The following is a 23,882-nucleotide window of genomic DNA, read 5'->3' on the forward strand; positions in this document are numbered from 1 at the left end:
AGAGTTTACCATGTTATCCTTACTCTATCAAAAGTGCTAGGCGTGGATGATGTTTAGCATGCATGTGTATATTACCATCCCATTTATAGGTACGTGTATTATATTCTAAGTATCTCCTCATCACAGCATCACAATATGGCAAATGCAAAACAGGTAGTTCGTGTCAATGCGAAAGTAAACGATTACAGTAAAGTATTACGTAAGTCTCTTCTTAAAATGCAATACTCTTACACAACCATGCACCTAGAAATATTTAAAATGTTTGCACCTATAAAGAAAAATCCATAAAAAATTTCATAAAATGTTCCCTCCTAATAAGAAAACGTCATTCAAGACAAATATATAACATGATCTTACTCACTCCACAAAACATTTTATATGAAAATGTTCATTAATATGCAGGAAGTCGCAGTTTGAGTTAGATTCCAATATATTTTCAAAATAATACGTTGGAAAAACCTTCAAAAGTTTGCGTCTTGAGCCCGTTATAGATAGACTCTACTATTCCATGGATGAGTTTCTTGTCATCCTGGTGAGGGTCGAGATTGTTTTATAAGATGTTAATTTTTCACAATTATTTCAAAGAGTTATCTTTCAATGTTAGTTAAAATTATATTGTCTCTGTTAATTTATCATATTAGAATTTATTTTTGTATTATTTATTGACTTAGTTTTACCTTTAGACTTATAATTATATACTTATTATTTTACGAGTACAATGTTTTATTCCTCTCATTTATTGAATGAATTTTCCCATTTTAATTATTTTACATTTAGGTTTTAGTAGTCAATTTTACTGATTGTTATAAATTTATTGTTAATGATTGCTAAACCTTATATTTCTTAAAAATAAAATTGTACATTAGGATGCCATTGGTGTTATCCATCACTTTTTAATTTAACATTGCCGAAAACTGTAAGGTTATGTGAGTCAGAGAATTATAAATTATTAATCGGTTCAATATTTAATGTTCTCATGAACCAACGAATTGGGATATCTTGAGGGGCTGGCAACACTTTATTAACAGGTCACCGGAAGTTTTGCTATAGTTAGTAGCACTTTCCGCTACAGCAGTAAATGCTAGAACAGTATAAATAGTTCTATAATAACGGAACCCAATTTCAAGGAGTTTTTATTATTTAGAAGTTGTGGATTTGTGGTTGTGGAGTTGTCTCTATAATTTATATAGAGCATATTTTGCTGTACGGACAGTAAGATATTACTTGCATAGTATGCTTAAGAGGTGGCCCCTCTGATCATCATCGTTTATCCCGATTTTTCCCACAAGTTCACTTCCTTGTCACTCCCTATTTCTTTCACGGTCTATCCTCATAAAAATTTAATTAAATTCCAAATCTGCTAAATTAAAACATATAGTATTAATATATTGTAGAATATTATATATTATAACTGTGTCAGTTGGGTCAAGAATGACATTACACTGTGAATGTGGATGAGAATAGAAAGGAATGGGGTTAGGCCTCAGGCTGCGGTTTTACCCTCGTATCTCCGGTTTAATCAAAAGTCGGGACCCTTTATGGCGAGATGGTGTCAAAAAAAAACAAGGGCTTCGTAAAAACTGCATCGACACTTGGCATCGGAGATAATGGAGGCTAAAGAACCCAGTGGTAAAGTTAACTTTTTATTATTATCCTGCTGGAGATCTGATCACTCTGAATAGTATGTATAGTATATCACTTCGAATACATTCAAGCCTTATTTGCTATATTAGATTTACTATACTTTTTAAATAATATACATACATAGTATACATTTTGAAATAGTCAACTGCAAACAAAAGTATACTATTTTATTTTATGATCGTGGATTTAAAGAATCTAGTAATGGTTTAATTTGGTTCTTTATAGGCTGAGGTCATAACATATTACATAAATAAAACACTCGTGCATCTTTATAAAAGCAATCTATTCTCAAAATTAATATTTTTATTTGTTATAATACGTGGAAACAACATTAAAATTTGTAATGTTGTTTTAGTACCCTGGCCTAAGTTTGCATTTACATAGAGGCTATGTGGTGCAACAATTTACCCACAGGTACAAGAAGAACAAGAGGTAAGACGTTCTCCCTCGGGATGGCAGGTGTCGCAATCCCTCCCCTCCCCCGGGAGCCGACCTCTCTAGGGTTAAATATTTATATGTGTGTCCGATCTTTGACTTTTTTCTGTGATAGTATCCTTGTTCGTCTGACATGCAGCATGTGATATATCCCTTAGTCGCTCCAAATCTGTTTCAAATAGGTAATTGCCACAAAACAATTGGCTGAGTGTTAGCGAAGGTGTTGGCTCTGTTCCCGTTCTGTCTGTTTGTCAGGAAATCTTCACAGAATATCTCTCGAAGTAATTGAGCTACGGATTATCTGAGGAGCTTGGGATTTTCTGTCTGCTCGTTTGTCTATTTGTCTGTCCTCGAGATACCTCGAGTGTGAAATGAGCAACAGACTAAATATGAAAGCAACTTCGGAGAAGCATCTGGTCTTGTTACTCCTAAAGACCATGATTATTGTGTGGTGAATACCTTGTATCTTACAATTATATTTAAAATTTACAATTCGAATAGTTCATCACATATATATTTCTTGGGAGAAAAGTGCTAGAACTTATAGCGTACTAGCGTACTACAATATTGTACTCAATATAACGACTAAAAATCATATTGCGTAGTATAGCAGTCAAAGACATAGACAATGAGTGTGTTTAATACAGTTATACACATTATTTACTTATATTTAACTAAAGTAAAATTTATTGAATCATTATGCGTTTAATAGATTAGTAACGCAGAGAAAAGCTATGTTTTTGGGGTTATATTTAAGTAAAATGCCAGATCCAAAATTTCGTGTTCACTTGTTCCATTACACATCAATATGAAATCTCCGTAACTTAGATTATGCACATGGGTACTTACCTTCCTCATTATAAACCCTTATGGTTGTTATTGCGGCTTCTTCTGGATGCGGCCTATATGATGTCAAGTGACCAACCAACCGTAAAATTACTCAAGAGATGTGTTGCTGACAAAAGGAGTTTGAAGTGAAACAACCTTGAGTTTTGCCTCATAACAGTTTATACTCTTTGGTTTTGAACTGATGCTGGAAAACTTCTCCAGAAGAAGAAATTCTATATAATTAACACTGTAGCTCATTATTGTATGGTGTTGATCAAATTTACAATTTATAACCGCGTGACATTCTCATTGAATGTTCCATTCAAGGAGAATTGTATTAGTACAGATATAAACAGTACGTTAATGAAGTAATAAAATTTAGCAAAACCCATTTAGATAATCTATCCACTGTATGGTGTATGTTTCTTAGATGAATCACCATTCTTATGATAAATTGGAATACATTAAGGATTTTTCACTTGTAGCGTCCAATCTAATCATTAACTTCAATATTTGTATTTTCTGAATTATGACTGTTCATTGGTATGTAAAAATATTTAATAATAAATTATTAACATTTTCTAAAATGTTTATATTAGTATAAAAACTAACACAATTCCATATTTTAAGGACCATAAAAATACCACCGAATATCACTAATATAGATTTTATACGCACTTAAAGTCGATCTTATAATGAACTAGGATGAGTGGTGAGAATCTATTATGTTAGTACGTCATGCGTTTCATTTGTATTAATTTTTATTGTTCAAATTATTTTAGTAATGACTTATTATGACTTTTATTTTGTTCACCGTCATATAACATATCGAATTATCCAATTATATATTTAAGGGTGTATATATTACAACTATACAATATGTTTGTATAATCCAGAAAGAGTGTATTGTAAGGGAAAGATACTAAAATAAAATTCAAGCAATTGATCTCCTACCAACTTTTTAGCTCCGTTAATATTTCTAATGACGATGATCATGCAATTTTATGCCATATCGGACATGTGACTACATGCCCTGAGTATCGTTGAATAGCCGTTATGCAATACTTTTATTCATATTAGAGCTTCATATATTTCACACGAAAAATTTCCTCAACATAAATGAGAAAATGAGCTAATCCGGATAACCAGCCAGTATACATCGAGATGACTTGAGTTCAAAATTGTCGTTTCACATTTATTAAGTGGAAAGCAGACGATAAGTTCCTTCACAAGTTAACTTATTACTTAGCCTAATGTACTGACGAGTTGAGCATGTTACTCCCTAACAGCAGTTAGCATTTATAGAGAACTACCTCAGAACATTTACAGATATCGATTTTACAACATAAAATAATTACCAGCTGCCCCATAGATGGGAAGTATTAAAGCCTAAAATCAAAATATAAAAACAAATTATTGAAAACTTATAAAGTGGGATATGCCGTAGATGTTTTATAAATAAAAATGTCTGAATAGAGCATGAAATACATTCATAAATCGATGTGTGAAAACTCTACTATGAATAGTTTTATATAAACACAAGTACTTGGAAAATGTATAAGACCTTGCCGTACTGGGCCCCGTATTAAACTTAGGCCCTTAAAGAAAATGTAACTAAGGCAAAATTTGTAGTCTTAAAATTATTACGTAAGTGACTATATTCCATGATAATATTTAAGAAACCTACGCCACTTTTAACTGTTGTCCAAAAAGAATGTAAACATTTTATTTAATTTTTTGTTGTAGCCTATTATTTTTAAAACACTCAGTTGTGTCTCTTTGGAAACGAACACAGTAACACAGAATAAAATATTCGTTGAGTTTTTTTATTGTTCTAATGTGATGGCTCTGTAACCAGATTAAAAGTTTTATCTATAACTGCTTGAATAATATTGTTTTGTTTGTTTTAAACATATATGTATATATATATATATATATATATATATATATATATATATATATTGTATTCAGGCGTCATTTGACACATATATGTAACTTAATATTAGTAACTAATATACTATAATGTTTTGAAATCCCTTAGAGGAATGAATACTATGCATTGATAGCAAACAATCAAATTAAGACGTTTCCGTGTAAATATGTTTATTTATAGCCATCCAAAAGTAAAGAAAATTTTGAAATACTTTTGACATGAGAATATTCAGATAACTACAGAAACCATGTTTTCTACGAGACGTTTTGAATCTGCTAAACTTTTGAACTTTCAATCTAAAGATTCTTTGAATGTAAATATGTGGTTGGTAAGATTCCTGATGTTAGTAGGTACATTATAATAAAATGTTTAAAAATATTTCCTTTGTGTATATTTTAATTCTTGGTGAGATCAAGGATTAAAACACGCAACATGTTTCCATGTGAAGTAAAAGATTTACTGATAAACTGTTCTTTTTCTTCTAGGGTTATTGAAACCTTTGTACAATTTAGGTTAAAAACTGTGATGATGAGAAACAATATCAAAGCCCAAAGGTTGTACAAAAGGACTGAACAAAAGACAAATTATGACCGCTCTCATGTGCTTTAATAAAAAAGTACCCTCACTATCTGTTGTTTTCTTTGCGTTAATTGTTTTCCCGATGAAAATAACACCTTCCCCTCCCTTCCTACACCAGTGTTCGCCAGACCTCTTACCACCAACTGACGCCATTTTAACAAATTGTCCCAAGAGATAAACTCATTAAAAACTGCTGATTACAGTTCTTGCAAGTTGTCATTTGTTAAATGTCCATTGGTTGTTTTGCATTTTTTACTTTATACAATCTTTAATAATAGAATATGTTGTTACTTTTTATTTCTAGATCACAATATGCTGTTATCTTATGAGAATTAGTAATTACAGCATGAACATTACTGGTCAGAGCCATATAAGTGTAAAATACGTAACTATTATGTTTATAGGAGAGAACTCTCCATCAGCTCGGTGGGAGCTACGCCTCTAGGCTCCTAAGTGGAATTAAGGCCAGATTCGGGATAAAGGGAATCTGGGAATGAGTTGAATTCTGAGAATATATCTGCCAAAGTGTTAAAAAGTAGACAGTAGTTTGTGAGCAAGGACCAAGTTCTGATATATATTGGATCATAAACACTATTTTGGTAAAATGAATTCTAAATCTCTTCATCCCTATCTACTAAAGATGCATTCCCGTGGAAGGATGTCGACCGTAATCGAACTATGTGTGTTGTTAACCTGTAATAAATAACGTGCCACCATTTCATGTACAGCTCGAGAAATCGTGTGGCCACTTAATTTCAACGGGTTTATGCTGATTAAGGTATTAAAAGGACCATGAAGCCTATTTTGTAGATAAGATAATTTTGCTAAAACCCTTTAAATACTGGATTTGAGCTGCGACCAACGGTTCGGCCGGTATTAAGCTCAAGTCATAAGTTGTAAAGTGAAAATCACAGGAATTTTAAATATGCGAGCGTTTTGACGCTTAACCATAAGAGATTGGGCAATAAGTCACTAGGACTTTTTGCAGTCAACTTTATTCCCCACCAACGATTTTTCGTCAGATTCGAGCTACCACTGGTGGTTCGCCTGCAATTGGGCTTCAAAGAAAGACCTGCAAGGATGAAAAATGCGGATATTTTCTAGGTGTTTAAATGTAGAAATGTCAGGTTTTCAGACTGTTCCTGTTTGTTATACGGCAAAAGGCACCTGCGTACAAAATATCAAGTTTCTAGCACTTATTATTTTATGTGTGTGTGTGTGTGTGTGTGTGTGTGTGTGTGTGTGTGTGTGTGTGTGTGTGTGTGTGTGTGAACAAAAAAAAATTCAAACATACTATACATGAGTGATGAGTCAAATTCACATGCATTCTAAATTGTTATTTGTTATTAACGTTTTAATTCAATTAAAGCAACACACCAATTCTGATGAAACCATCATCAGACCCAAATGATTAAGATAAAACCAAAGATGTCATACAAATAAAATGTATTTATTATTGGTGTTTTCTGTTTGAAATTTATTCATAATTTAAATCCAATAAGAAAGGAGCTTCTACAATGGTTATCAGCTGCTATTCTAGCTCCTCATTGGCATTTAACAATTACAAACAAACTCAGAAAAGCGTGCAAAGTTATAAGATATATATTTCTAGAAGGTGAATAGAATACATATTTATCAATATGAGAAATATTTCAAAACGTTAAAATATGTATCGTTCCTCTGCGTGGATCCCAATAACTAATTCAAATTGAGTTCTTTACACAATTTTAAACGGTTCTCAAGGAAACGGGAATGTTAACCCGATAACTTGATGTAGAGAGGCGGTGGGCATAATAAGGATACGTTTAACTTTGCCTTACTGGTCTATAACCATTAGGGGGAAGTGGTTGGAAAGATCACAGACATTTGCATAACACATTTGGTTGTATTCCAAGTATGTGGTTGGTGGAAGGAGGTTTTGTCGAGCTGGTTGTAAGTTGTATGTACTGTGCTTCACTAAGTGACGTTTCGGCTTATTTTGTTATCAGTGATTACATTGAGCATAGATATCCTTTCATTCATGCGAGAAACGTAAATAGAATACGGTACATATGCATATGTTATAACATGAAGTTTAAGTTACAAATCACGTTAAGTAAATGCCAGTAGATTTGTAAGATATCTTAAAACTCCAATGTCATGTTAACCTGAAGAAAATGAACGCTGGAATAAGAACTTGACAATGAAGAGAAAAACTATTAAAAATAGTTCAAACATAATTGTTTCTAAGGATATAAAAAGGTTTAGAACATAAAGTTTCTTTTAAAGCTCTTTAAGTACTCTAATTCATGTCGATGAAGAGTCTGTCCTCCAGAAAGATTATTTTTGCTCGACTAAATCGTGAGGAAGAAAAGGTTTGAATGCTAATGAAGAGTAATTCTGTTTCAATAAAAACATTTTGAGACAAATTCTTTTCATAGGTAAATTGATTCAAGAGATTTACTTCATGCTTTCTTTACAATGAATAACAAAAAAATTCAGTGAGTTGTATTATAAAAACTTACGTATAAGATTTCTGTCAAATCTGATGTACGTAACAATTCGCAACTGCCTATTACTCTGCAAGAGCAGTGTATCTTTTACGCTATTGATATGATGTACCTTTTGTGCTATTGATATGAGTAAGAAATAAAACAATTGTTTTTTTAACTTAAGTATACTATTTAAGGAAGAAAGACACGCGTTGAGAAATAACTAATGGTAGGTAATTACTCCACGTTGTTTTACTCGTAATATTCGAATGGTACTCACTCAAGAAAAAATAACATCGACAGAAGAACTACGAAGGAATATAAAGAAAGTCACAAAGACCAAAGCACAAAGACAACAAAGAAGAAATCAACAAATTGTTTGTTTGGGTTGGAACTGTTAGATGAATGGTAAACCGCTGGAGAATAACTGTGAACTTCCCTCAAGACTTACACGGGTCTAGTAGTTTATTCCTTATTTTCCTACCAATTAGCGAATTTAATATGAAGCTATAGTTTCTAATAATGAAATAATGATTGATCGGTGTTCTAAATTTAAGTATATGGAAATGTTCGTTCTAGTAATGAAATAATGATTGATCGGTGTTCTAAATTTAAGAATATGGAAATGTTCGTTCTAATAATGAAATAATGATTGATCGGTGTTCTAAATTTAAGAATATGGAAATGTTCGTTCTAATAATGAAACAATGATTGATCGGTGTTCTAAATTTAAGAATATGGAAATGTTCGTTCTAATAATGAAATAATGATTGATCGGTGTTCTAAATTTAAGAATATGGAAATGTTCGTCGCCGTTTTGTGATCTACTTGTGTCTTCGCTAAAACAGTTTAAAATTTTGGCTTTCATGACGGAAAACCCGTTCACACTGATAAGAAAAAAATGTGTTAGCATTGTTATTGGATGGTCTATAACCATAATTTAAAATTCCACAATATTGAGAAGTGCTTAAATATTTGGAAACAATATTTTTATTAAAAAAGATGTAAGTTTATTTTGAATTAAAATGTAAAATAATATGCGAGTGCAATACGTGATTACAACATTGATCTTAATTAACTGTGACATGGTTTTCTGTTACTAATTTCACAAGAGGATTCTCTCGAGTGGTTCATATGTGCGCGCTGAGTGGATTATCGCAAAGCGGGAACAATTAGACACATTTAAAAGCCATTTTCTGGCCAGAGGGAGTCATTTGAGTACATTGGTGGAAAATGATGATGGGAGGGAGGGAGACATTTTTGTTATGTTTCATTTTGCCCTGGGTTCTGACAGACATTGCTTGAAACTGCCGGGTGAAAAAGTTCTGCTATTCTCTAACACATTTCTGTATCGACAATAAATCCATTAAAAGATTAGATAAACTGCAAGTTTATTTCTCAAAATTATAATACACACTCGAGAAAAATTTAAATGTAATTAAATTTTGAGAATGTTTTAATGTAGATGAACCGACTTTTACTACGAATGTTATATGGATTTCCACAGCCATTATGTAAAGACAATTGGGTGAAGAGGATATATTAAGCTTTAGTTGTCTTTACATCGTTTCTATGTTTTTTATTTTAGATCTGTATTGTCGTAATGTATAATTTTAAACTATTGTGATACATAATGCTGGTAAGAAAAGTAGTTAAGAGGGTTTTTCTCAATCAATGTAATACTTTACCAAGCAAATGATAACTAACAAACTTGAATGTGCACAAAAATTTTGAAAATGTTTTTATACTTAAGCTTTGTAACCTGTGGTAAAATGGGACACATCCTTATTTTCGAAGAGGAAGTGGATTTTACCAAATCAAGTCAATTGCGTGCACATGTGCGTGTGTGAGTGGTTAGTGAATGAGTCCCTTTCGCTAATTGTTATATAAGGGTCGCTTCTCCCCCTTCTACACTAAAATATCCCCCTGGAGTGGGGCGAAGCCGGCAGAAACAAGGCAATTAATTCAAAACGGCCCTTTTCATTTAATCGTTAGCCGCCCTTTTGTTTCTTTCATTGATCGGGAGGTTCCCATGCCCTTGGGTTGCGGTAAACAATTATTTCTTCTATTCTATTAACCCTGAAAGAAAAAACTGGTCGACAATTAATAGTTTGCCTTGAATGACTGTTATACTTATAAGGATGATTTTTATTATAAACTCACTAAAGCGTAGTCTTGTTAAAAGGATTGATAAGAAATGAAACAGATGTTAATATTAATCATTCAACCTGAGTCTAAATACGCTTAAAATCTCTCAGGTTCGAGATAATTTAAAGTGAAATCCTAATTTCACTCTTTAATCCTTGCAATATGGCTCAAACCTTTCAAACTCTATCAATCCCATCTTTTCTGGATCGTGACAAAACAGTTGTGACCATGAAGTCAGTTGTGACCATAAGGCCCTCCAACAGAGAGGTGATCGGACTCTTTATATTGAATGTGAGTTGTTTCAGAATATCCTTCGATTAAACATAAAGAATCACCACCTAATACCGAACCATTTCTATCTCTATATCAACCTGCCCTTGGAAATCAGTAGTGACGTGATCAAGCACTTTCACATGCACACATATTAAGAAATTCTTAAACATTCATTAGATTAATAATTGGTCATTGCTAAACCCTTGAACCCATTCTGGCTTTCCACATAGGACCAGGCCTCTAACAGAGGTCAATAGGGATCCATAATTCAGTACATCCTGACTTTAAAAATCTTTTCCTATTACATACATAGCTCCATTTATAATTCTATAGAAACAGTTCAGCAGCACAATATTCCTAGAAGTTTCCTGGCTTGATTAATGATTTGAATATAGGCTATATGTTTATAAGTAATTACGAGACTTTGTTTGAACAATTTCTACAGTAAAATGGTTTTAGAGAGGAAAAACTCCAATGAGTCTTTTTTTTAAGGAGAAACGATCTTCTTTTATGCCTTATTCTGCCCGTCCTCATGGGCCACTGGCCTGTGCGAGGATCTTATCACACAGAATAAGGGGGAGAGTCGATACAGTACAAGGTCGATGGTACTGATAAAAAGTGCAATGGTCACAGACAGGATTTGAACCTGCGCTATCTCTAAACTCAGACTCAAAGTCCAACGTCTTAGACCTCTCGGCCATCGGCACTCCCAATGAGTCTCTTTCTCAATGTCTCAATATGAATTTCACGTCCTCTAAAACTTATAAGTTATAACCGCTTTTAAAAATAACAAAATTAAATTGTGGGAAGACTAAATGATTGTAGTATTAATTTTAAAGTTCTAAAACTAATAATTGATGATTCACTGGGATATTTAAAATTTGCTTAACGATTCTTGCAGCCGTAATAAAGTCTTTTCACCGGTCAGCTGCAATGGAAGTCCAGTTAGAGAGTGAAAACACGCTTCAGGTAATGAATATTCTTGCTTTGTATGTCTTTGTAAGTGTTCGTGGTTGGCTGCCTTGATTTCGAGCTCTATAGATTCAGATATTCCAATTTAAGCTCGCGTGCATTTGCAGCAGAAAGTGGTTTAATACGAGCTTCAATTAAATTATATCTCTGTCTTTGACATACTACGAATGCAAAACCTACGACCAGTAAAATGCAACGATAAGCTGCTTTCAGAATGTTTACTTTGGAGAACCAGTTTTTGTTCGACAAATGTACAGTTATTGTGCGTATCTTATAAAGACGTGCATCTCTCCTAAAAATAAGGTGTTGAGTGCATAAATAAATATACAAATGTAATAGGCTGTTTAATAGTTAAAAAAATGAATATAACAATATTACAATTCTACACTACAGGATTTAAACTACTTCTTTGCAAGATACCTGTATTATTAAAGCAATAATCTACACTTATTTATTAAGTGCAGAGTTGAAATCGCGTTATTTAATACAGCGAATGGTAGCTTTTTTAATATTGTGTAGATACTGATACCAATAGAAAAATCAATTTTAAATTTACCTACATAACTGAGTCAATTGACATGTTCATGTTTCAGTATTTACAACAGGCGGACCGCTGTTATCAGCTGCGCACGTCTTATTCTCAGCTGCTGTACTCAGCTTTTGTTATTTCGTAAAACATATATTTCCCATTTCCTATCTATGCTATTACATAAAAATCTAATGTTACATTATGTATTCGTGCGTGGGTGTTACTCAACCATGTAAAAACTTTGAACCTATTGTACTAAAATTTTACAGAGCCATTTGCCGTCTCTGGTTAACATATAGGTCTTATTCCAATCCCTCCGGTCTTCATTGGAGTGTTCATGACACTAACCCAATAGATTATCTACATTTTAACAGCTGCCATCTTGTACATGTGAAAAAACAGTGCCAAAGAGTTTGTTAGTTAGGGAAAAAATGATACACTGATAGTGTAGATTTAAAAAAATATCTAGAAAAACTCGGAAATGTATTTCTCAAAAGAAAATACCTTATTAGCTAAAATAAACAGTACTGAAATGGTAATATTTTATTATGGTAACCACAGTAACGTTACATATAGATTTAACCAATAAATACAAGTCAAAGGAAGCAAAATCGGTTATACTCGGGTATTAACATGTTCAATATGACCCCCGTTTAGTTTGAGGCAACAGTCCTACCGTTCTTGTAGGTTTTGCTTCATTTTTATGAATAGAGGTTGTTCCAAACTCCTAATACACATGGTTATTTTTTCTTCGAGTTGAAGGATGGTGGGTCTTCGCGGAAAATGTTTTCTTTCAACATTCCCCAGACGTAAGCGTCCGGTGTTGTAAGATCGGGGGAGTGGGCTGGGTAAGGAAAGTTTGTTCTAAGGGAGATGAGACGGTTGCCAAAGGTTTGTTGGAAGAAAGCAATGTTGTTAACGGCAGGGTGACTGGTTGCGCCATCTTGCTAGAACCACTGTGAATTTAACGGCAGGTTTCGTGCACGACAAAATCTGCTGAGATCTCTCAAAAACCAATCAAGAATGGCCCTATATCGATTTGATCGTTAGGCTTATTTTCGGTGATTGTAACACTTACTGTAACACTCTTCCGTGGTTTTCATTTGTACAGACAGTAGTTGGGCGACCCGAAAAGCCCTTTCGCTGTGTCAAAACACTACCTCTTTTTCGAAGTCTTTCAACTACACTAAGAATCACAGCATTAGTAGGCGGGTTTTAGTGGAAATGTTCCTGAAAACGTAATGAAGTGTATGAGAAGCTTGGCCCACCCGCACGTCCAATTCCGTATGAGCGAAAATAATGCTCTACAATAAAAACTTTCTCTACCGTTGTTAGAACCATGTTAGCAAAAAATAACCTCAAATAAGAAAGAAGTAATGAACACGAAGCCGTGGCAACAATCGACAGTTGAATCAGCTTGTCGAGAAGACAACTATAGCTGATTCAGTTTCAGTACTGTTTATTATGGCTAATATTGTATCTTTCAAAATTCATGAATAATCAAATTGAACACTCTAATGTTCAAAATCCCCCAAAAAATGGTTATGTAAAATTTACAACAAAATATTTCCGTGGTTTATATAAAACAAATAATACTATAAGAACGGCACACAAAATTCTTGAATTTCATCAGTAACAAAAAATTTGTTTTCAAAACCACCCAGGCTAGTCTTTATTAGAAATACTAACCAGAAAAATCTTCTGGTACGGCCCAAATTTCCACCTACTGAAATTCAAAATTCAGAAAAGAATTATACAGAATATTAATTATTTGCATATTTGATGTAAGTATTATTATTAAATAATTTAATTTGTAGGGAGGGGTTAGGTGCCGGAAAATTATGAGGGGGTGAATTGGTTTTGTAAATTAAAATATGTAGGGACAGGTTTTAACATGATTGGGGATCGGCGTGGTGTTGGTATGTGATCTAATTTGTTTTTTAATTTAATTAAGGGTTTAAAATCTTTTAGTTCTTATGTATAATACAATATTATTTAATTTATCAAAGCTGGCAGGAGAATAGGTGTACTGTAATTAAGGATTATGGTCGCTCCACGGCCTTATCGTGCACGGGTAACGTGTCTAATCTTGCACGATGTGTTTATCACTTCTACATTATACACACACAATGGTAAAGAATAAATAATCACCTTACGCTTAAGCTTCTGGTGAGGCCGGTCTCATAAGGAGGTGTGTGGATTTAGACCCCTTACCCTGCCAGTGGCGTTAGCGAAGGGGGGGGTCCAGGGGGTCCAGACCCCCCCCGAAATTTCAAGACATTAAAAAATTGAAGTATGGAGCAGGAGAAAAAAGGAGAGTTATCATTACTCTTGTCTACAAACATTAAATTGATTGATTTAATTGATTAAAGTGACCGTTGTTAAAAATATAACTGTCCTTTCGTTTAAATCAAAAGTATCAAACGATACTTTTGGGCTCGGCCTTTCGGATAGTGTAGTGTAATCACGGTATTTCTATTGGGCGCGGTCACATGACGTCACAAAGTAACCTGGACCGTAACACGGCGAACAGTTTAAATTATCGACCACTTCAAAAATTCGTCTTGGGGACGTAAAATGACCGCTTATAATTAAGTTACGACGTTGATTTTAGGTGTCATTAAACTGTAAACTATTATTATTATTACAGTTAGTCATTAACTGTAAATTATTTCAACGCCGACTAATACAATACAGGGTGTATATTATGTCTGGAAACACCCAAATATATCCTTTAATATTTAAATATAAATTTGAAACCTCTTACAATCGTGATAGAGATTGGGCATCTACTTTTTGGAACAATGTTTTGTTATGTCACACCAACGGGGGACGTCCTGGCCGAGGGTATCGTGAATATTCTTAATGGAAGCCATATACCTTGTGATACATAATTTTAAAGGTAATAGCTTACTGAATTGAATGCCACAAACCGCATCTCAAGGGAATTATTCTATCAGAAAATAGAGCATTTTTAGTATTGAAAATTTACTGATGTTCAACAATGTAATTTTAACATGGTTCTTGCCACAAAATGTGTTACACTAATTTTTTAGCATTTTTTTAAATGTTCAATTAAATAAAACAAAAAATTTCATTTTAAGCTGGTTCTATTAGCACAAATTTGCCAGTTTTTATTACAGTACAATTATGGAAATACTTATGTTATTGATTTTCTTATTACAAATAAAAAATAATGTATGCTGTTAGAAAAAGTCTTACAACAAACGTTTTACCTGCATTTGGTGTCAAAGCAATTGTTCGAACTGTGTTTCCTTCTACGGTTTGACAATGAGCCAATCTTGTGTAAAATGATTCGACAGAGTTGCCTAACATTTCTTCAGTTATCAAAGCAATCTCCTCTATAATCCTGTTTCTTAGGTCTCTTCCAAATTATGAGGCTTTCTTCTATAAACATTGGATTTTAAATGACCCCATAGGAAATAATCGATTGGTGACAAATCCGGAGATCTTGGAGGCCATTCGATTTCTCCTCTTCGGCCATCCATTTATGAGGAAACCTTAAATCCAAATACTCTCTTACCTGTCTCCCATAATGGGGTGGAGCACCATCCTGCTGAAACCATAACATTATCAAAGTATTCTCCTGATGCAATTTGAATAGCTGGGATTATTTCATTTTGGAGCATATTGTAGTAAAGTTCGGCATTTAAATTTCCATTGATGAAAAAGGGTCCAACAATTTTGTTACCTAAAATTCCACACCATACGTTCAGTTTTTGTGGTTGCTGTGAATGGGACTCAGTAATCCAATGTGGGTTTTCACTAGCCCAGTAACGGCAATTGTGCCTGTTAACATTGCCATTTAGGAAAAAAAGTTGCCTCATCAGAAAATAGTATGTTGGTCAGAAAATCTCTATTGTCATCACATTTGCGCATCACAAGTTCACAAAACTCAACTCTTCTGTCGTAATCATCCTCACTTAACTGTTGGACTAAATGAACTTTAAATGGTTTGTATTTATTAATTTTCAAAATCTTACTCACAGACATAGGGTGCATATCATGTTGCTGTGCAGCTTTTCTGAGCGATGTATGTGGGGTCTTCAATAAATGTTTGCAAAACATCTAGTGCATGTTCTTTCATCTGTTGCAGATTGTATCCTATCCGACTTTGGCCGATTACGTACACTCCCTGTCATTTCAAAACGCTCAATAGTTTTTTGATATTGTTGAAACACTTATGGGATTCCTTTCTGGGAAAGTGTCATTAAAACAAATTACAAACTTCCCGATAAGATCTTTGACGATCGCCATAATCCTCGCATCATCAACAGAGTTAATTCGTTCTCTTTCAGACAATTCCATTAAAATGCCAAATAAAAACTGAACTACTGTAATTAGATAACTTGTTGACAGCAATGCTTCAGAGACACTGATTAACTCGACAGGAATGATATGACCTTTGTACATTTGTAATTCCCAAGCTTAGACCTGTCTAGTGAAAGCTCCATGCTCAACAAACTGAAACCTGTAGACCAGATGATTAATAACACAATAATGTTTCTCATAGGCTAGTGACCTTTGTCTCTTTAAAACTTCCTGCTGACTGGAAAACACCAAGTACAGATTCATAAGTAAGTAAGAGAAAGTGACTCATAAGTTTTATTCATTGTAATAAAAAAAACTGGTAAATTTGTACTAATGAAACCAGCTTAAAAATAAATTGTTTATTTTATTTTAATTGAACATTTAAAAAATGCTAAAAAATTAGTGTAACACATTTTGTGGCAGGAAACCATGTTAAAATCACATTGTTGAACATCAGTAAATTTTCAATACTAAAAATGCTCTATTTTCTGATAGAATAATTCCTTTGAGATGCGGTTTGTGGCATTCAATTCAGTAAGCAATTACCTTTAAAATTATGTATCACAAGGTATAGGCTTCCATTAAGAATATTCACGATACCCTCGGCAGGACGTCCCCCGTTGGTGTGACATAAGAAAACATTGTTCCAAAGAGTAGATGCCCAATCTCTATCACGATTGTAAGAGGTTTCAAATTTTATATTTAAATTATTAAAGGATATATTTGGGTGTTTCCAGACATAATATACACCCTGTATATAATAATCGAGAAACAAAACAATAAATTACTTCCGGACGGAAAATACCGAAGAAAAGCTCTCTACAGATTCAAGTTGTGACGATTTTGGATTTCACTGGTTGAGGTGAAAGTGGTACTTAGAATTATGTTAGGACGTTGATTTTAGGTATTAATTCAACGCTGACTAATACATATATAATTATCGAGAAACAAAACAATAAAATCACTTCCGGACGGAAAATACCGAGGAAAAGCACTCTACAGATTCAAGTTTTGACGATTTTGGATTTCACTGGTTGAGTGGTTGAGATAAAAGTGGTACTTAGAATTATTATGTTAGAACATTGATTTTGGGTATCAATTGAACGCCGACTAATAACTATATAATTATCGAAGAAAAATCCAGTGAAATCCAAAATCGTCAAAACTTGAATCTGTAGAGAGCTTTTCTTCGGTATTTACTAACCCGAAGTGATTTTTTCTCGATAATTGTGTAGTTAGTCGAGTACAGTTTAATGATAAAAAAAATCGTCGCCCTAACTCAATCAAAAATACCACATTTACTCAATAAACTGAAGTCCGAAGTAGTTGAAGTTCTAATCATTATAGTTTTTCATGTGTATTTTATTTCCGACCGAAAGTGATTTTTTCCGATAATTATGTACTCGTCTACAGTGAAATGATACAAAAAAATCGTCATTATAACTCATTCATAAATACCTCAATCAGTGAAATCCAAACAGCCGAAGTTCTAATCAGTAGAATTTTATTCCGGTGCATTTTCCGACCGTTAGTTTGATCTGTACCCGAGCAAACGTTAGAAAATTGCCCTCCTTTTTCTAAAGGGTTTTCGGCCGTCAGTGGCCCAATGTCCCCGAAGGGGTATTTCATTTTCTCCTCAGAATATAGTTGTGTCAGTTATACGCTTGAGTGAGCTCTGTTTTGTTCTTCTTCTTTCTTATCCAGTGAATGCAACATCACATTGGTTCCTTCTACTCGGCCAGAATCGAATTTCGTAAAATTTCTGTAGCTATGCAAGAAAATTTGTGGTACTAGGAGTTGCTGGTGAGAGGGTGAATTTGCCTATTACATCTTTCCACTTTCTATAAGGCGTAGTTACTAAAGCTCCATATTTTTGGTACTTACCTTTTACCAGTGAACTCATTAGCAAATAACACACAAAACGTCCTCCGGATCCCGGTTTCGGACCCCCCCCGAACGAAATTTCTGGCTACGCTACTGTACCCTGCCGCTGTTCACGTCTGCTTTCAACCGCGTGCGCAACATCCCCATTAATTTCCATGTGAGTGTTGTGAAGACCCAAGTAACAACACCTTCGTTGGGAGATGGAAATTCCAATGCTGAGCTGTGAGGCAGATGAAGACGACGACTCCAATAAGTTTGGCCGTCTCCTGATGTGCAGTTCTCACTCTCTCTCTCTTTGTATACCTTCTTTTCTTTTACCCACAATTTGTTTTAATTTTGTCTTGTTTATTTAATTGTGCCCAGCGCATCTCGAAGTCTAGACTTTCTGATCTGATTTAACTCTATTTTTATTAACTCGTTTATTTGACCCATTTAGATATGTTTTGCATAAACCAAATGACTTCTTATGATTGAAACTTTCACGAGATTATTTTCTATTAAGCGAATTGCCTAATGGTATTACTGAGCATTGTCCAGATACTAAAAAACGATCCAATGGTAACTCTAATATATTCATATAGATTGTCCGCAGCCTCAAGAGCCCCAGAAGGCAAGGCGACTTTGCACCCGAACGCGCAAACACCGGCACACTCGCAGCCTGGCCCACCTGGCGTCCCAGTGCCGATGACTCACTTAGTAGCCTTAGTCTGCAAACCTATTAATAATTTTTCTGTTAAGTTGATATTTAATGATTTTGAAATCTGCATTTTATTTCATGAAAATAAAGTCCAAACACGAAATTACCAAACCATTCCTGACATATCTTACAAATAAAGGGATCGTTGACTTCTAAAATGTGAGAAATGTCGTAGGCATTTCGTGTTTGGACTCTTTATTTTTATGAAATAACAATTTTTACAAGAGTATTAATCTAATATAAAAACATAGCAGTTTTCATACTAAAGCCTAGTATGTGCGTTATAGGAACAAAAGAGATGACAGGTAGGCCGGCCTGCGCTTGTAAAGGTGTGTGCGCGTCGGGGCGCCAGGGTCGTCAAATCCTCAGGGATTCTTGAAGCTCCAGACAAACTACAGCCGTATCTTCGTTGAGTAAACAAAATTCACTAAAAATTGCTGGGGGGCCCAACAAAGCCTGTCTAGTCTGTGGTAAAATCATCTTTTTTGCACTTCTTGCAAGAATGGTTAGATATAGAAATTTTAAATTTCTTACACTTATATTTCGTTCTGCATATTACTCCTTAATACAAAGATTTTTAGGGAAAGCTTATGCCTGTCAAAACATTTTTATATTTAAACATTTTTGCGATTTTTCTGTGCTATAAGGTAAGCATAAAAGAAATTTTTTTAATGTTATCGAATTATCTGCAATTATTTCAAAGGAAGTGTGCAAAAACTTTTTGCAAATTTTTGAACAAAGGAGTATTAACAAATAAAAATAACTCTAAAAGTAACAATTTTAATTTTGCCTTTTTTCTAATATTTCCAGCTTAATAACTTGGCTTGTGGAGGATCTCCTCTACATATTCCGACTTTCTCATACACTGCCTTTTCCTTTATCAAGCTATTTTCTTCATTTATGAGCTCAAAAGGAGTCTAACAACCATGATTTGTCCAAATGTTTCATATACTATCACAGTGTTCTTGCCAATATTGATACCCAGCTCTTTAATGAACTCACATTTGATAATATTTTCACAATTGATTTCTATATCTTTCCAGTGACACATGTTTTAGCTGTTTTGAAAAACTGCTTTTATAAAATTTGTAATGGCCTGAGGCATGGTATTTTTGCTTGTAGATGTTACCTTTAGCCTCTGCTTTTTGGTAACGCATTTATGGTTACCCTCTTTCTCTCTCTCTGTAAGCATATTTTCATAATATTTTAATTACAATACAAGAAATTATACCATGGTTTGTTTTATACAGTGTGAATTAAAAGTATGGATACACTCTGTTTTGTTAACGATGGACAAAGATGGGGAGGATGGATATCGGTACACTTTTCTAGGAAATAGAAGTGAACTTTTTCATCAGGGTAACAACTTTGCCCATTTCCCCAAAATGGGATTTTAGGGGAGGGGAAGGGCGGCACCGAATTTTTAAATATAAAGATCCATTAAGTGAGGCCCCATTTGAAAGGTCATGATAAAAGAACATCAGTGGAAACTGGAGCTTTCTATTTCAACCCACTACAAAATGACAGCTTTACATTTAAAAATTATGAGCCGCCCCCTCCCCAAAATCCCATTTTAAGGAAATGGGAAAAGTTGTAACAGTGACTAAAAAGTTCTCTTCTATTTCCTATAAAGATGTCCCGATTTTCATCTCTTTTATCTTTATCCATCAAGAATAAACAGAGTGTATCCATACTTTTAATTTACACTGTATATAAATGTTTGGACAGAACCATTTTCAATTTTCCACTATTAAAAATGTGTATTTTAACATTTTTCTTGCTCAGTGCCCTTAAAAAGATTATGTTAGCTATCAAATACTGAATTAGGTAATGTTATCTAATAAATTGGAAAATCAATTCATCAGATATTGGTCTTTAACAATCCACATTAAAATAGATTTTTTATATTAATTGGAATAACTGATTCTGTATTATATATAAAAAATTTGTCTTACTAAAAAGAAAAGTTAACATGATTTTCTCAATCAAATATATGTCTAAAACAACACTAATATATATTGCATGTAATATTTTTTTAGTAATATATTTACTATTTTGATGCTTGGTTGCAGGCTTAGAAATATTTCCTTATAGCATGGGTTATTGTGATTTACTAGTATTTTGAACTGAACAGTGTACTTATACTTAGATTACAATAGGCCCACTTCAAATATTTGCAGTTTTTGAGCACTTAAAAATCAAAACTGCATACTCTTTTAAATAACTAAATACACAGTACACTTCAGAATAATCATAGGAAAATAAATCCAAGGGTAACGATAGGAAAAATAATGATTTATTCAACAATGCAGTGAGGTGTCCACCTCAATACAAGTGGCTTTATACAAATGTACATCAACTTTACATCAGCTACATGTACTTATATACACTATGTACACAGTTGCGTAGCTTTTGGTTGTCACAGGAAAGGCATGTCAAGGCATCTGCCTTTGGAACTCTTCACCTAATCGAAATCAATCTCGTTTGGTGTGAAAATCTAAATGGGAATATATGAGTTTATTGACAACATGATCAGTGTCGAATAATATGATGACATAAATTAACAATTAAAATATTACAATTGAACTAAAATAATATAGAGAAACAGACATATAGATACTCTTAAATTTGATGAAAATACATTTAGATGTCCAAATGAACTACAAGACTTTAAAACACAACACAAAAATAATTCATTTACTTCATATTGCAAACACTAAAAACAGACAAAAACTTGTAATATTAACAACACATTATTAATATTATCAAAGGAGTTTCATTTTATTGGTTTATAAAGGACATCTTTACTCAAAACCCAAAAATATTAAAATTAAAACATCAGGTTTCCTTAACTAAAACATGCCTTTTCAAAAGCTATTCCTTTGACAAAAACGTCATTATGGTTAGAAAAATACACTATTTATAGGACAAAATATATAATACGAATGGCACCATTCGATTTGGCTTTACATATTTTACAGTTCAATCTTGCCTCTAGCACCAAAAACTTAGTTTTTACAATAGAAACTTCAGGAGTAATCGTATTCCCATATAACTCGAATTGCTGGAATCATTATACAAATAAAAATATAGAAAGAAAACAATTTCTATTGTGGTATGTCTATTCACCAGGAACGGTGTAATGAGAAATGCTATGTTGGAAAATCTAAAAATAATATATTATTAAATAAAGCCCTGTTTAGCATGCTGCCAAAACTTTTGGACTCATAATAGATGAGGTTGGTTAAGGTTTTGTAAAATTACGCGATATACTGAATCTAAATCAAAGCAATGAAATAATGATTTGTATTAAAGTGTATGTATATGTAAGTAAGTAATCTTGAATGTCAAACAAACTTATGTACTTCTGTCACATATTCTAAGCCCATCGTATGTAGCGGTGCACCTTATTAACAGTATTTATTAGAAATAAATGCTCATCCCTCTACTGTGATAAAACATTGTTTTAAAAGGCTTTTCAAAATATGATACGTTATTAATCAATCTGCAATATTTTAAAAGTGCATTACATTCACAATATGTGTTCCACGTCAGAACGTATTTATTTTGCATAAGCTTACAAAGAAGCATTAGAATCTTAATACCTTCAAAGAGCTTGGGAAGTGTTTATGATTCCTACATATGGGCTAAAACATCCATTTGGTTCTTTGACCAGAATCGAATGAGATCTGTAAATTCAATTCAAGGCTGAAGCTTGAATTTAGTACAGGTGCTAAAAAATTACCAAAGAGAAGTAAAAACTTCAAATGTTATACTTTTTCAAGATTAGTTGCTCATACTGTTTTTTGACAAGTCTATGAAATGCCAAAGACAAGGTAAAATATTAATGTTCAGTTATTATCTTACTAATCAAAACTGCAAAAACAGCCTAGCATTTCCAAAACGAAACCATGTCATAGATATAAGTGGAATAATTAAGGACAACCACAGCGTCCATTTTATGATGAATTTCAGGAAAAAGAACTGATCTAACCCCAAATACTAGGAACTAGGACAGAACCTAGTGAATGTAGAATATTGTGAATTAAGATCTATTTTACTTTTTATCTGTAGCTGAGAAAAAATAAGGTTGGTAATGCCAAATATACAAAATTTTTACAATTGCCAGAGATGAGTGAAGAGCACATCTAGAAACCATACAAAACTCTACATTATATTAGATTCCAGTACATGACAAAAGGAGATTCCAAATAGTCCAGAATCCCACTTTACAGTTAGATATGCCGAGGACAATCCAAAATCTCCATGACAGAAGGCTATAGATGAGCCAAAATTTCCATCTCGGATTGGTGGCAGTGGCTCGAGGAACTATCCTGCTGCCCGCTGATGGTGACAATGACGGGTCCTGTGGGCTCGGAGGCGGTCTGGACGATGGTGACCAGGTTGGAGTCCTTGCCCGCAGTCTTGGCAGGCAGGGGTGGCGAAGGCGCTAGTTTGATGATGTGAGGATGAACTGTGATGACGTTGACGGCCTGCCCGGGGTCGGAGCCTGAAGGCTCTCTACTGTGTGAGCTGGCAGGGTCGGGTCGGGAGCTGGTGCGGGAACGATAGCTTGGAGGCCGGCTGTACTCGGACTGGCTGGGCGTGTGCGTCTCTCGCCCCCGGAATCCGATGGGAGCCCTGTAATTGAAACATCATTAGACTTATGATCTGGTCAGCCTAGGTAGGATAATCCAAAACTCCTGCTGGTAAAAACACATCGGCAGGAAGATTACTCCAAACACTGTGAATGTGAGCAATTCTATTACAAGCCTTCAACCAACTTTTTCAGTTCACTTATCTCGAAACATGGCCAAAACAATGAAACGTTTCCAGCTTAGATCTGTTTGATAACGACGGTCTCCATACCGAGGCCAAAATATTTCATGATTTAAAAATGTTTCTACTCAGTGTGAACAAAAAAACCCTATGATCTACTACCAGACGCATAAGCCTAAGAACATAAATTTGTTTTCAAATACATTTTAATAAATCCACTTTTTCAAGATGAATTTAGGCAAAAAGATACCATCTTTTAGGAATTATGGTTACTAACATTGATAATTGTATTTCTTTTGTGAAGGAAGGCACAGGAAATACTATAACTTGTGAATAAAAGAAAAAAATAGTGACATATTAATCTCTTGTTTGGCATTA

The 23,882-nt window shown here is 33.9% G+C and overlaps 1 protein-coding gene across 1 annotated transcript in view; it reads right to left on the bottom strand.

The window, feature by feature from the left end:
- Positions 1-20,999: 20,999 nt before the first annotated feature.
- Positions 21,000-23,882, bottom strand: part of LOC124354061 — a 306,617-nt gene continuing 303,734 nt past the window's right edge. The window contains exon 7 of the mRNA XM_046804237.1: positions 21,000-23,366. Within this exon, the coding sequence (XP_046660193.1) occupies positions 23,003-23,366 (364 nt within the window). The 3' untranslated portion in view covers positions 21,000-23,002. The remainder of the gene's footprint in view (positions 23,367-23,882) is intronic.

Source organism: Homalodisca vitripennis, chromosome 2, assembly GCF_021130785.1.
Source record: "Homalodisca vitripennis isolate AUS2020 chromosome 2, UT_GWSS_2.1, whole genome shotgun sequence".
Classification (NCBI taxonomy): domain Eukaryota; kingdom Metazoa; phylum Arthropoda; class Insecta; order Hemiptera; family Cicadellidae; genus Homalodisca; species Homalodisca vitripennis.